The sequence below is a fragment of the Chinchilla lanigera genome, unplaced genomic scaffold, assembly GCF_000276665.1.
Source record: "Chinchilla lanigera isolate Chin_1 unplaced genomic scaffold, ChiLan1.0 scaffold00187, whole genome shotgun sequence".
NCBI classification, from domain to species: Eukaryota; Metazoa; Chordata; class Mammalia; order Rodentia; family Chinchillidae; genus Chinchilla; species Chinchilla lanigera.
In genome coordinates this window covers 463,785-478,877 of record NW_004955588.1, presented here as the reverse complement: position 1 = coordinate 478,877, position 15,093 = coordinate 463,785, and the positions used below count along the sequence as shown (strand labels likewise).

General features: G+C 41.8%; 1 protein-coding gene across 3 annotated transcripts in view; it reads right to left on the bottom strand.

The window, feature by feature from the left end:
- Nucleotides 1–1,718: 1,718 nt before the first annotated feature.
- Nucleotides 1,719–15,093, bottom strand: part of Gabpb2 (GA binding protein transcription factor, beta subunit 2) — a gene marked incomplete at its 3' end in the record, with an annotated part of 37,338 nt that continues 23,963 nt past the window's right edge. For 2 of the 3 annotated variants that reach the window (XM_005414485.2, XM_005414484.2), the window contains 6 exon segments: nt 1,719–2,165; nt 2,305–2,435; nt 4,897–5,082; nt 7,587–7,700; nt 10,446–10,608; nt 14,469–14,663. In XM_005414485.2, coding sequence (XP_005414542.2) covers nt 1,866–2,165; nt 2,305–2,435; nt 4,897–5,082; nt 7,587–7,700; nt 10,446–10,608; nt 14,469–14,663 — 1,089 coding nt within the window. 3 annotated transcript variants of the gene reach the window in all.

Genomic DNA, 15,093 nt, shown 5'->3' with positions numbered 1-15,093 from the left:
GAAGAAAACCCACAATGAAACACCTCCCAAGTCTGGGTGGCGAGCAGGCCCGGGGAAGGGGGGGCGCAGGCGTGTGTGGCGGACTCCAGTCCTTACATCATGGAGCTGGCGCTGTTAACTCTGTGTCAATAGGCTCTGAGCACGGTAAGGCGCGAAGTTCTGTGCGAGGCCCAAGCTTACAAGACAGACGTTTACTTCTGCTGAATCGGAAACAGACTGTCCTTCCTCTCTTTTTTCCTGCATTTAAGAGGATAGAGGCTACACAGAACAGCGAATGTTCTAAGTTACACAGAAAATTCAGTAAGAGCTTATAAAATTAAAGAGCCTAAGCTGGACATTATACAAATGTCTGGAAGCAAGTAGTTCTGACAATAGACTCCCTCGTCAGTGCAATTCCATAAAATCCAGCCAGTGTAAAGTCAGCATCTCAAGCCCAGAGTTGCATAACCCTCATGCCTCTTTCTGGCCACTTCCCAGCACTCTGGAAATACAGCCCGGGGATTTGGGTTTTATATCCACTTCTTCCACACAAACAACTTTTCTTTTTCGGAGACAGGGTCTTGCTATGTAATTCAGGATGGCCTTGAGCAAACTGTGTAGCCCAAGCGGGCCTTAAACTCTCAGCAATCCTCGTGCCTCAGCCTCCTGAGTGCTGGGATTACAGCAAACATGGGTGTGCGCAAACATGCCCAATCTCTATCTAGTTTTTACAAATTCAGTTTCAGGTTTTTCCTTCTTCCTTGGACGCAGGGCCTCAGGCACGCTAGGCACCCATACTCAGCATACCTGCTCTCCCACTGAGCTATAGTCTTACTGTTTGGTGGTACTAGGGATTGAATCCAGGGGTGCTCACCATTAAGCTACATTCCCAGCCCTTTTTATTTTTTATTTTGAAATAGTCTCCCTAGATTGTCCAGGCTGACCACTAATTCACAATCCCCCTGCCTCTGTCTCCCTAGTAGTTGGGATTATAGGTATATACAACCATGCTCAGCTACTTTTGTTTTGTAAACTGGCATGAGAGCTATGGATACATAATTGACACAAATTTGTGAGGGGATCACTAAATTTCTTTTCAGTGAAATTAACTCAAGATAGTTAGGAGTTTTGCTCATTTGGAAGTGGAATATAGTAGTTCTTTTCCCCAAAGTCTGCTTCTTCTAAGCTCCCTCCTAATTAGTTTCATAAATTTAAGGCAAATTTTCAGGTCACTTGATGGTACAATTATCAAAGACTCTTGGTGTATGTGTATTAGGAATATTATCTCAAAAAACTTTTAATAGAAAGTCAGTTATTCAAAAAATAATCAAGTCACAATATCAGAATTCTCTTATTTCTATGTTTAAAGCAGTGAGAACTGAGAAATTTGGTCTATGCTTTTTTGGTCCCTTAGATAAAGTATTCCTTATATATAACTCTGAACTTTCCAGTTGTATACAGAGCCTTCCCGGGCCCAAGCACTGTTCTATGCTATAGTTATTTGGTGGTTTTTTTCCCAGTGCTGAGGATCATACCCAGGCCTTGTATGTGACAGGCAAGTGTCCACCACTGAGCTTCACCCCCAGCCTATCGTCTTCTTATTTGCCCTCTGCATTATTTTCTCCTCCTTCTTTTGTGGTAGTAAGGTTTGAACCTAGGGCCTTGCACATGCTAGCCAAGCACTCTACAACTGAGCTACACCTCAACCCTTTTAAAATTTTTAAAAAAATTTTGAGACAGGGTCTCACTAAGTTGCCCAGGCCGGCCTTGAACTTTCAATCTTCCTGCCTCAGCCACACAAGCAGCTGAGACTACACATATGTGCCACCATGCCCATCTTAAAAGAGGGATAAGAGGAACACAATGCAAGTTGTGGATCTTGCATGTTAAGATGAAACAGTTTCCACAGAAACTCCAGTATGAGGCTCCGTGGTACCTCCTGACCTCGTCACTTCTGTTTCTCTCTCTTCCTCCTCTCTTTCTGTGATGACCACAGCATCTATCTCAGCTATCTCTTCAACCATGGTGAAATCAACTCCGTTGGGCTGCTGTCGGGACATGGCCTCCAGCCTAAGGCGGTACTGTTCTGCCTCCTGTTCTTTCTTGAGGAGCTGGTGCCGATATTCCTGAGCTCTTCGATTGGCCTCCTGGAGTTGCTGTTGTAGTAACTCCCTTTCGCTGCCTTCCTGTAAAGTAAACCATGTCATCACTGGTGAGAATTCCTGACCTCAGATCATCCAGAAGAGAAACAAAACAACGAAGAAGGCCCTGACGCTCATGGTGTCTGAGGCCTTTTCTTCCCTCCATCAGTGCTACACACATTACCTTACTTTCCTCCACACTGTTTGCTATCTCCTCCATCCTTGGTTTCTTTGTCACTGGCAATTTCTCTGCTTCTTCCTCTTCCTCCTCAATTACAGTCTCCTCTGCAACCTGACCAGCAGGTACAGTTAGAACTACAAACCAAAAGACACTAGTTAGAGGTAATGGCCATACAGTAAAACAAAGAGGTTTTGCTTGCTTTTAACTAGAAGACACAGTGAAATACATTCCGATATACTGATTTTCATATTCTTTGGACTTCAGAATCAAAGGTAAGGAATGCTCTGCAGAGAGAAAGGGAAAGGGGCACTCAGGCGCAGCAAGGAAGGGTACTGATTTGCAGGCTCAGAATCATGAAGATAAACCTGAGGCCTGGGGCTTTATAGAAAGATATTTGACTCTAGGTCAGTAGCTGTGAACATTTAGCTTACTAATTCTGCAAAAATAACCTGCCTAAAGAAGGCCAAAAGGTCTAAAGTTATACCACTGATATAGTTTAAAGGCAGAGCACATGCTCACTATGCACAAGGCCCTGGTTCAATCATCAGTAACAAACCAACAGAAAAGGAAGAATGACAGATGTCTTTATATAAGATTAAGAAACCTCTAATGAAAGTGATTAGCCATTAAGTATACCAAAAGAGTTATTTGCCTTCTTATAGAAGTGAGAGGATCAACACACAGCACAACACACATCATGTACCACACACCCACTGGAATGGCTAAAAATTTTTTTAAATTAGCAATAACCCTGCCTCAGATAAACCTCACTGGCTGCGATACTGCCACTGTGCAAAGCTTTAAATTTTTTTTTTAAATGGTAATACTTCACACCGGGGAAGAGGTAGAAAAAACTGCATTATTCACAAATTGCTACATAGGAATGTAATAGGGTACAGCCACCCTAGAAAAGAGTTCAGTAGTTTACTTTAATTAATTAATTAATTAATTGTGTGTGTGTGTGTGTGAGAGGTACTGGGAATTGAACCTAGGGCCTTCACACCAAGTTGCATCCTCAATCCTTTTTATTTTGAGATAGGGTCTCAGTAAATTGCTTAAGCTGAAAAGCTGGGCTTGAACTTGCAATCCTGCTCAGACCCCCACAGCACTGGGATTATGGGCATGCATCACCATGCTTGGTTTATAGTTTAGCAGTTTCTTATCATACTAAACATGCACTTACCATATGACCCAGCAATTACATACCTAGGCATATATCCCATAAAAACCTGTACATGATTGCTCTTAACAGCCTTATTCTCAGTTGAAAACTGGAAAGTATTCAAATGTTATCAATGGGTAAATAATTAATATACATACTCATGGAATAGTACTCAGCAATTAAAAGGAATAAATGTTTCTTTTCTTTTTTTTTTTTTGTCTTTTTGAGACAGGGTCTCGCTATGCAGTTCAGGCTGACCTTGAGCTCACTTTGTAGCCCAGGCTGGCCTCGAACTTGCAAAGATCCCCTCCTGCCTCAGCCTCCTCAAGTGCTGGGATTACAGGAGTGCGCCACCACACCTGGCTTCTTTTCTTTTCTCTTCTTTTCTTTTGTCTTTTTTCAGACAGGGTTTCACTATGTAGTTCAGGCTGGCTTTGAACTCACTTTGTAGCTGACGCTGGCCTTGAACTCACAGTGATCCTCCTGCGTTAGCCTCCCGAGTGCTGCGATTACAGGCGTGCGCCAGGGTCTTCCTAAGTATTGTACACTGGCCTTAAACTCACTATGTAACACAAGCTGGCCTTAAACTCTCAGTGATCCACCTGTGTCAGCCTCCCAAGTGCTAGGATTTCAAGTGTGTGACCAGCAAAAAAGGAAAATACTATTGATATAAAGAACAGCTTGGATTAATTTTAAGGGAATTATGCTGAGTGAAAAAGCCACTCTCAAAGCTGGACAGGGTGGTACATACCTAGAACCCCAAGGATACATAGTGAGTTCAAGGTCAGCCAGCACTACATAGCAAGATCCTGTCCCTTAAAAAAAAAAAAAGCAATCTCAAAAGGCTATACACTGAGCTATGTAGCTCAGTAGTACAGTGTTTGCCTAAGCACACCTGAGGCCTGGGCACCATCCCCAGCACCACAAATATTCATATCTATATATCTATATATCTATCTCTCTCTCTCTATATATATATATAAAGTTACATATGATAGGATTTTTTTTGGAGACAGGGTCTCAACTATGTAGTTCATGCTGGCCTTGAACTCACAGGGAACCTCCTGCCTCAGCCTCCTGAGTGCTAGGACTATAGGTGTGTACTACCACTCTGAGCCTGTTTTTCTTTTTCAGAGTTTATTTGTCCCACCTTGCACCTGGGATTCTCTCAGGCCCACTTTTTTTTTTTTTTTTTTTTTTTTTTTTTCAGACAGGGTCTTGCTATGTAGTTTGGGCTGGCCTTCAACTCACTATGCAGTTCAGGCTGACCTTGAACTCTCAGCAATCCTCCTGCCTCTGCTTCCCGAGTGCTGGGATTACAGATGTGTGCCACCACGCTTGGCTCCTGATATTTGTTTTAATGCCTCATTTTCAGAGAATTGGACTGTCTAAAACATCTTCTAATGAGCAACTGTCTTCCAGAGATAACTCACCTTGCTGTCCATCTTGCATAGTTACGATAAATGGCTGGCCAAGGCTTCCGGTAGGGATGGCAGTCTGTATGTTACCCAGAGGGACTCCATCAGTCACTATGGTGATGACTCTCTGGCTTCCACTTCCTACCACTTGCTGGATTGATGAGTCAACAGAATTTCCCTCTATGATTTCCTCTGAATTGGCTAGACACAATGAAAGAAAATTTAATATTTCAGAGCTTTAAAAAATTGGAGTACAGCAATTTCATCCTCCTTGAAATTGATGCAATTCAAGGAGAGGAAAAATTGAAAATAAGAAATATTCAACAGTTTACAAAAACGTTTGTGAACAATGCTAAGTCAAAGGAGAAAAGAAAATAGGGAATGTATTACAATAGTGTTTTCTAAAATGTCTTCACTGAGATGTTAATAGCTTTCTTCTTCTTCTTGGTTTTTTTTTTTGTTTTTTTTTGAGACATAGTCTTGCTGTATAGTTTAGGCTGCCCCTGAACTAACCATATAGCTCAGGCTGGCCTCAAATTTGCGGTAATCCTCCTACCTCAGCCTCCCAAATGCTGAGATTATAGGCATGCGCCACCATGGATATTAATAGCTTTCAAAGAAGATGGGTTCCACATATAAGTACATCCTTAAAAGGCTAGTTTAACTATGCTTACATTTTGTTTTGTTTTGCGAAGTAACAGAAGTTTCAATAAGCTAATGAGCATTGGGAGTCTCCTACACTGTCTAGGATATTATCTTGAGTTTCCCCAATTATTTGATCTTGAAATGCCTGGCCCTTTTTTGGTGGTACCAGGGACTGAACCCAGGGCCTTTAGGGCCTTTGCACTACACGCCTGCCTTTTTTTTTTTTTTTTTTTTGAGACAGGGTTTCAGGCTGACTTGAACTCACTATATAGCCAAGACTGGCTTGAACCCATGGTGATACTCCTGTCTCAGCTTCCCAAGTTCTGAGATTACACCAGGCTTTAGGGAGTATCTTTTTTTTTTTTTTTTTTTTTTTTTTTTTTTTTTTTTTTTTTTTTGTCTTTTTGAGACAGGGTCTTGCTGTGCAGTTCAGGCTGGCCTTGAGCTCACTTTGTAGCCCAGGTTGGTCTTGAACTCACAAAGCCCCTGCCTCAGCCTCCTGAGTGCTGGGATTACAAGCATGCACCACCACACCCGACTAGGAAGTATCTTAATAGCCTAAAAATGTGTGAAATTTAGAAAAAATTAAATCAGAGTACATCGTTTCTGTAGAAAAAAAATGGAGACATTTAATAGTGAATTAACAAAATAATATGTCAAACAGTCAAGGCATTGAAGCTTGACAGACAACTGTGGTAGCTGGCCTTCCAACTGACAACAGTAGTATTAGTGGAGCTAATATTTACTGCTCACTAACTGTATTCTGGGTACCTTTCTAAGGCTTTTTACATGTGTTATACTGAAAGAAGATATTTGGTTTGGTTAGTCAGTATCTCTACCAACCAACCACTATTAGAGGAAACAATTCCTATGATTATGGAATTTCTCTCCCTAAAGAGGCACAAGCAGAACTTTATAATAATAAATGGAGGTACAGACCATGCATATGCGATGCACTGAGGAAGTTCAATGGAAATAAGCATTTATATCTCTTAAAATCAAAGAACAGTTAAATGTTAAGAGCCAGATACTCTAATCCAACTATCATGCCAGAGATGAAGAAATTAAAGCCCTGGAGATGTTACATGATCAAAGAGCAAACTAAGAGAACAGCAAGGAACCTGTAATCCCAGCACTTGGAAAGCTGAGGCAGAAAGATCACGGTGCGTTCAAGGCCAGCCTGGACTAAATAAGTGAGTTCAAGGCCAGCCTGCATTACATAGTGAGACTCTACCTCAAAAAAAGAAGAACAGCAAGAAGTTAACATACTGCTTTTCTCTGTGCTGTACCACTCACTCACACATATTTGAGTAGACACCTTTATGATTACTGCTAGTCAGAAAAACAGGAATGGAATTGGAGAAACATTTTCATCAGCTAAATGTTAATGGCAGAAAGAAATTGAACAATCTGGTTTTGTTTATGACAAAGCCAAGTGCTAGAGGGTTCTAAAAAGATTTCTAGATGCCTTGTGAGCCCAACCTACAACTATGTGTCCTTACCTATATAAAGCCCTAAGCTTTTCCTTCACTAGGTATGGCTAAGAGCCTTGAAAACTTACATTCCCCCGTCTCCAATGTACATGCCAAAATAAAATCTCCAGTGAAAATAAAAGCAAGCCAAACTTAAATACACAAACTCTGACAATGTGGAAGGAGCAGTGCCTTGTATTTTGATACTTCAATACAAGATACCCAGGTTGCTACTTTGAATCATTCTAGGACTGCATCAGTCAAAATGTAACAGAGTATCTAAAAAAATCCGCTAATGTAGGACTAAAAATTTCAATCTGAAGCAACTGCAGTCAGGACAAACAAGCTTCAAACTGTAAAAATACAAAGGAATAACTCAATTATTTTCTCAGTCATATGGTTCAGACGCCTGGTAATATTTCTTAGTGATTTTTCTTTGTGATATTCAATGACTCCATGGCCCTTTTTCTTAGCTGTCTCTATTTAACTATACTTCTGTACTACTGCATGCAAATTAAATCTGCTGGAGGTTTTAAAAACAAAGGAGAAATGGTAATTCGCCCAGCAGGCCTCACCTCCCTTACCTACCTGCGGCTCTGTGTGAGTTGGAGAGAGGGGTGGACGCCTCAGCGAGCGCGGCAAGAGTGGCCAGCACTGAGGTGGGAGAATTTGACAACTGTACTGCCGAGGCACGGGGGTCACCTATTTCAGTAAAAAAAGTAAATAAGCCCAGTGGAGAGAATAAATTGAAGTAAACTAAAAATGGCTTGCCGAATAAAACTTCCAGCTTTTCACTCTAATGCCCTCAATCTTCTTCTCTAACCCAAACTGATATAAACCAATTATCAGGGTGTTAAGACTCTTTAAGGGTTAAAATATATTTTCCTCTAGAGTGGATTAAATTAATGTGCTGGGCAAGGGGCTGAGACATTCCCCTCTTCTGATCACTCTCTTGGTGCTGCGATGTCAGTGGCTGACAGACCACAGCCATGCCCACTCCCTCGGCTGGCACAGCAGTGCTGCCCTGGCAGCAGCCTCACCCTAAGCTAAGCAGTGCCAAGGAACAGGCTCCTCCCCTGCTCCACTATGACCTCTGTTCCTCAGCTGGAAAGGTGAGAATAGGGCTGACCTCTAGTTCAGGGTCACTTAAATATCTGAAGTTACAGATATCAAGCGGTAACTGAAGTTACAATGTTAAGCGGTGGTACAACCGACTAACGAGAAAGCCAGTAGTTACCTACTTCAATTATGACACAAGGGGGTTCTTGATTTTTGAGACAGGGTCTTGCTAAGTAGTCTAGGCTGGGCTTGAACTCACTGTGTAGCCCAGGTTGGTATCAAACTCTCAGATGCCGAGATTATAAGCATGTACCAGCACACCTGGTACAAACTCTTCAGACCAGGATGTAGAAGGATGTATTATGGTAGCGTAGGCAATCTCATTGAGTTAGAAAAAACTACAATTTGAAAAATTAAGTAACCTGCAGAGGGTCATATAGCCAGTAAGATTAGAACCTATTTCATCTGATTCCAAAGCCTATGTTCTTTAGGAATCAATACAAAATTATTTATATTTGACTCTGGAATGTTCTCTATGACTGCGTTGAAACAGGAAATTCAGCCAGGCGTGGTGTTGCACACCTGTACTCCCAGCACTCAGGAGGCTGAGGCAGGAAGATCGTTGTGAGTTTGAAGCCAGCCTGTGCTACAAAGTGAGTTCAAGACAAAAAAAAAAAAAAACAGGAAATCCATCTTTATGGCTTTGATTTGTCCTGATTCATGTTTAAATTAGTCTGCCCTCCTGTAGCATTGATGATGACTAATATTCTTAGTCACAAATAGACAATTTGAAAGCAAACTTTACAGTATGGATTTTGGTATCAAAAGTATCCACTAAAATCAGGCATGTCTATAATCCCAGCACCCTGGGAGGCTGAGGCAGAAAGATCACAATTTTAAGCCTAGCCCTTACCAAAAAAAAAAAAAAAAAAAAAGACACGACAATTACACATTCATATAAAGCTTTGTCACAAAACATAAAATAAAAAAATGTGAATGTAGCTCAGTATGAAGGCTGTGGGTTCAATTCCCAGGTGAAAACAAACAAACAAAAAAACTAGTGGATCATGGGAAACAAGAGGCCCATCATTCCTGAAAAAAAAAAAAAAAAAAAAACTTTTAGCCCAATTGAGTAATAATACACAAAGTGAATTTGTCTTAAAACTTTTCTCTTTTCTTTAACCTGCACTGATTTAGCATTTGTAGGTCAATCTGCTCCATGAATATGATGACATGAGTGGTCAGTCCTAGTTCTAATGTTTAGCAATTTCAGTTTGCAGCTGTTGATACAGAGAGAAAAGAGCAGCTCTGCCAACTTCTCTATGCAAAACACAATGTTGGCCCAAAGACACAAAGCAAAAAATTCTGAATTTGTTCAACTCTGATGACAGCTTCAGATCAGATCTGGAAAATATCAGCAGTGACCAACTCTAGCTCTTTTCAGAGGTTTGTGAACAGATAACTACTGGATTCTAAGGGCTTTTACACCACAAAAGTATCTGTTCTAGGGCTACATGTATAGCTCAGTCATGTGTGAGGCGCAGTACCACCAATAAAATGAAACACCATTTTAATCAGTATGACTTGAACCATTACAAATCCAAAAGGTTATGAATGTTCTGACTACAGTTATATATATACTTAAGCTAGATTTTTGTTTGCTTTGTTTTTTTTTATGTTTTTGTTTCTTGAGAAAGGGTCTTGCCATGCAGTTCAGGCTGGCCTTGAACTCACAGTAATCCTCCTGCCTCAGCCTACTGAGTGCTGGGATTACAGGCATGTGCCATCATGCCTGGTTTAAATTTTTTTTTTTTTTTTTTTTTTTTTTTTTGTCTTTTTGAGACAGGGTTTCACTATGCAGTTCAGGCTGTTCTTGAACTCACTTTGTAGCCCAGGCTGGCCTCGAACTCACAGTAATCCTCCTGCCTCAGCCTCCCAAATGCTGGGATTACAGGCATGCACCACCATGCCTGGCTAAACTAAATTTTTGAATCAGTTGCCTGAAAGCAAAACGACTTTAAAACCATGGATAGCCTATAAAATGAAGGTCACTACTGCCCCCTTGTGCACATAACAGGGCCAACCTTTTTTAAAGGAGTCATATTTTCATCTAATAACCATTACCGAAGCCCGGGTATGAAACACACTGAAATACAAAATCTCAAAGTCTCAACAATACCTTCATAAAGTAGATATTATTACATTTTGTTTGTCTTTTTGAGACAGGGTCTCACTATGCAGTTCAGACTGGCCTTTGAGCACACTTTGTAGCCCAGGTTAGCCTCAAACTTGAAGCAATCCTCCTGCCTCAGACTTCGGAGTGCTGAGGTTACAGGTCTGTGCCACCACACCCAGCTAGTAGGTATTATTACATTATCAGAACGTTACCTGAGGTTGTTTTGGTGTTGGCTGAGGAAACAAGGCTAGCAAGGTTGACAACACCTCCTGAGGTGAAGATGAACGGAGCAGCCACAGTCACGGGGCTGGTCACAGGGCTGGTCACAGGGCTGGCTCTCCCAGGGTTAGCAGTGACCTGACTCTGCATTGCTTCCTGCAGACGAGACAGCACGTTTCAAAGTCAGAATACTCACAAGCTTCAGTGGTGCAGGCCAGGAAGGGGCAGACACCCCTCCACTCCCAGCAATGCTCTGTGGAGCAGAACTAGTTCTGCACACAATGTCCCAGGGAGCTCCGAGTTCTCATTAAGACTACTGTTTTTTTCTGTTGTTTTTTATCAACCCACAGCAACAGCAACATTAGGTTGCTTTCCCACATTTGTTTCTAGTTGAGAGAAGCAAAGGTATGTTATTTGCAAAAATTTTGTAGACTGTTCACTTCATTTTTCTAAATCTTGGGATTTTTTACTGCTTAGTCTGCACAGTCTAAGAAGTAATTTATGACACTCATATTCTATGATCAATTAGCCACAAGTCAATACGCTAGCCAGAGCTCCCTGCAGAGAACCTACAGCAAAAAACATTCTCTAGAGGTTCATCCAACCACTTGTTCTAGTCTGCTGCTAGGAAATTCCTAGGGGAATACAGTAGGCAACTAAACGAGCATCAGATTTCAAAGTCTACTTCCACATGCCACATTTTTGCTTCCAAGAATATTTGCTCAATTTTGGTGAAAAGATGCTTCATTTTATTTTATTTTTACTTTCAAGAGTTTTCTACAAACACGATTACTACTTTGAAAAGTCCAGTTATGGCCAGGTGTGGTGGCAAATATCTGTACCAGCATTTGAGAGGCTGAGGCAGGAAGATTGCTGGGAGTTTGAGGCCAGCATGGACTATATAGGACCCTGTCTCAACCAAAAAAAAAAGACAAAAAACACAAGTCCAGTTATGAATGGGCCCTACACAAGAAATGAAAGTTGAAAAAGATAAGCAGTCTATGGGGACCATCTGTCAGGAAAAACAAACAAAAAACTGAAAGTGTAGCAGAAACGGCTATTTTTCACATATAATTATCCTGTTGACTAAGCACTTGAATTGAAACATTATCCATTATTATCTGGAACCCATTAAATTTCTTCTTCAGTCTTTTAGTCATTTTTCCTACTCTCCACTATCACCTCTTTTTTTAGACAGTCTTGCTTGTGCAGTCCAGGCTGGTCTTGAACTTGCAGCAATCCTCCTGCTTCAGCCTCCCAAGTGCTGGGATTACCGGCATGTGCCACCATACCTGCCTCCACTACCACTTCTTTAGTTGAAGCTATCATTGGTACTTGCCTAGCTTAATAAAAGTCACCATGTGGTTATGAAGCACAGTCTTCTCCCCACAATATACACTGGACTCCAAACAATCATATTTTTGAAGCAAATCGAATGGTATCATCTCTTTTTTCTTGTTGTTTTTTTGAGACAAGGTCTCTCTATGTAGTTCAGGCTGCCCTCAGATTTGCATCAATCTTCCTGCATCAACCTGCTGAGTGCTGGGACTATCTATAGGTGTGTGCTTCCATGCTGGCAATGCTTATCTTTCCGGAACATTTCATGTTCTTTCACAGCTCATCTTTGATTTGCCTTTTTTTAGACTAACATACAATTTTCTCACTTTTCTGTCTACTTTGAAAACAAGCCAGGCACAGCGGCACACACCTATAATCCCAGTACTTTGGGAGACTGAGATGAACAGTTGCCAAGAGGCAGGAATATCACTGCAAGCTCGAGGCCAGCCTGGATTACAAAGTGATTTCAAGGCCAGCCTGAACTGCATAGTGAGACCCTGTCTCAAAATGGCAAAAAAGGGTTGGGGATATAGCTCAGCAGCACAAGCACCTGCCTAGTAAGTGCAAGGTCCTGCGTTCAATTCCCAGTACCAAACAAAAAAAAGTCATTTTGTATTTTCTGAATGTGTATCAGCTGACAGGAGACAATATATAGCTCTACAGTATATTGGGTCATAAGGAAGTCATCTCAGAATTAAAAATTAGCTGTGATGATTTAGTTTGTTTGTGTGTTTGTTTAAGGCTCACTATGTAAACACAGGCTGGCCTTGAATTCATAGGTAGCCCAGGCTGGCCTCAAACTCATGGTGATCTTCCTGCCTCAGCCTTCCCGGTGCTGGTATTACAGCTGAGCACCATGATATCTGAGCCTCTTTTTAAAATCTTTACCAGTACAAGTTTGCAGTACATAATGATATTTATCGTGGGGAGTTGGTATATGTACAAAACATATGTACAGAAAGTGTGCCACCGTGCCGAGCTGAGGAAAATTCAGAATTTTAATTTCTTTTACTTCCTCTTTCTCCTTTTCTCTCCCCTGTAACGATTTCTTAATTTTTTTTTTATTTGTTTGGGGTTTTTTTGTGTTAGGGACTGAACCCACTGCCTCTGCACTGAGTTACATCCCAAGCCTCTTTAAAACTTTTATTCTGAGACAAGGTCTCACTAAGTTGCCCAGGCTGGGCTAAAACTTGGCAACTCTCTTCCTTTCTTTTTTTTAAAGACAGGATTTCACTATGCAGTTCAGGATGGCCTTGAAATCACTTTGTAGTCCAGGCTGGCCTCGAACTTGCAGTGATCCTCCTGCCTCTTGGCAAGTGTTTTGTCTCAGTCTCCCAAAGTACTGTGTGTGCCACTGTGCCTGGCTTAACTGTTGTCAAAGTAGACAGAAAACTCAAACTTACAGTGATCCTCCTGCCTCAGCCTCCCCAGTGCTGGAATTACAGGCATGTGTCACCACACCCGGCCTCAAAATGACTTCTAATACCGTCTAAAATCAATTTTAATTAGAAGGGGAAGACCTAGGTGTGGTAGCACATGCCTGTAATCCCAGCATTCAGGAGGCAGAGTGAGGCAGGAGGGATCCTGCGAGTTCCAGCCCAGCCTGGACTACCTAGTGAGACCTTGTCAAAAGAAGGAAGGAAGGGAGGAAAGGAAGGTGGGGGACAGGGGAGGGAAGGGAAGGCAGGAGCACTACAGAGTACACACTTGTAATCTCAGTTGTTCAGGATGCTGAGGCAGGAGATTCAAGTGCAACAAGGCCAGGGTAGGTAACTTACAGAGACCCTGTCTCAAAATTTTAAAAAACTATAGATTTAGCTAAGTGATAGAACAGCCCAGGATTCAATCCCTAGTACCAAGAAGATAGAAAGAAAAAAGAAAGAGGATAGGAAAGGGGGAGAAAATGACAGAAGGGTGAGACATAATTTGATAAAATGAGGAAAATTCAGGGGTTTTTTCGTTTTTTTTAAGACAAGGTCTCACCAGGCGTGGTGGCGCACACCTGAAATCTCAGCACTCAGGAGGCTGAGGCAGGAGGATCGTTGTGAGTTCAAGACCAGCCTGGGCTACAAAGTGAGCTCAAGGCCAGCCTGAACTGCATAGTAAGACCTTGTCTCAAGAAGACTGAAAAAAAAAAAAAGACAAGGTCTCTCGCTGTGTAGTTTAGGCTGGCCTTGAACTCACTATGCAGCCCAGGTTGGCCTCGAACTCACAGCAATCCTCCCGCCTCAGCCTCCAAAGTGCTGGGATTAAAGGCATGTGCCACCACACCCAGTGAAAAGCTCAGTTTTGTTTTGCAGTACTGGACTGACCTCAGGGGCTGTGCATTGAGCTACATTCCCAGTGCTTTTTAAAGTATTTTTAAAATTCTGATGCCAGATGTGGTGGTGCATACCTGTAATCTCAGCACTTGGGAGGCTGAGGCAGGAAGATCACCACAAATTTGAGGCCAGCTTGGGCTACACAGTAAGTTCAAGGCCAGCCTAAACCACAGTCACCAAATTGCTCAGGCTGGACTCAAATTTGTTATCTTCCTGCTTCAGCCTTGTGGACTGCCTGGATTATAGAAGTGTGCCACCATGCCGAGCTGAGGAAAATTCAGTTTTAACTCAATTCCCACACAAAAAAATTCTCAATTTCAACTGAAATTTACTCTACCCATATGAAAGGAACCATACCTGGAGGATGACCAAAATCTCGGCATTGTTTTGTTCCAGGGCTATGTCAAAGGCTGACTTGTCAAACTTGCTGAAAGCATAGACATCAGCTCCATACTTGATGAGCAACTCTACAACATCCCGATGATGGTGTTCTGTGGCCCAGTGCAAAGCTGTCATCTTCAGCATGTCCTTGGCATTCACATCTGCACCATTCTGTTGGAGAAAAGCATTTCTTAAACAGACAGTGGCAATAGCAGCACAGGTGCAAGATCTCATCACCAAAATTCACAGAATTTCCACAGCAATTCTACATATTTAAATTTAGATCACTTTTAAGGAACATCAAAAGGAAAAATGTTTCTGAAATTGTCCTGAATGCTGAGAGACATGTTTTCAAACAGTATGTCTTCTAAGGATATCTCTGGGAAATTCTAACAGATGGAAGAGGAAGGGGAAAGAATAGATTTTTGTTGCATTTATTAAGAGAGCTGAGTGCCTTAAAAAATAGACCTAAGAACAGAGAACGCCTGCAGAAAAAGAATGAAATCAATAAAATCTGTTTAGCATTTAAAAAACTACAGGGGGGCTGGGGATTTAGCTCAGCGGCAAAAGCGCCTGCCTGGCAAGCGCAAGGTCGTGAGTT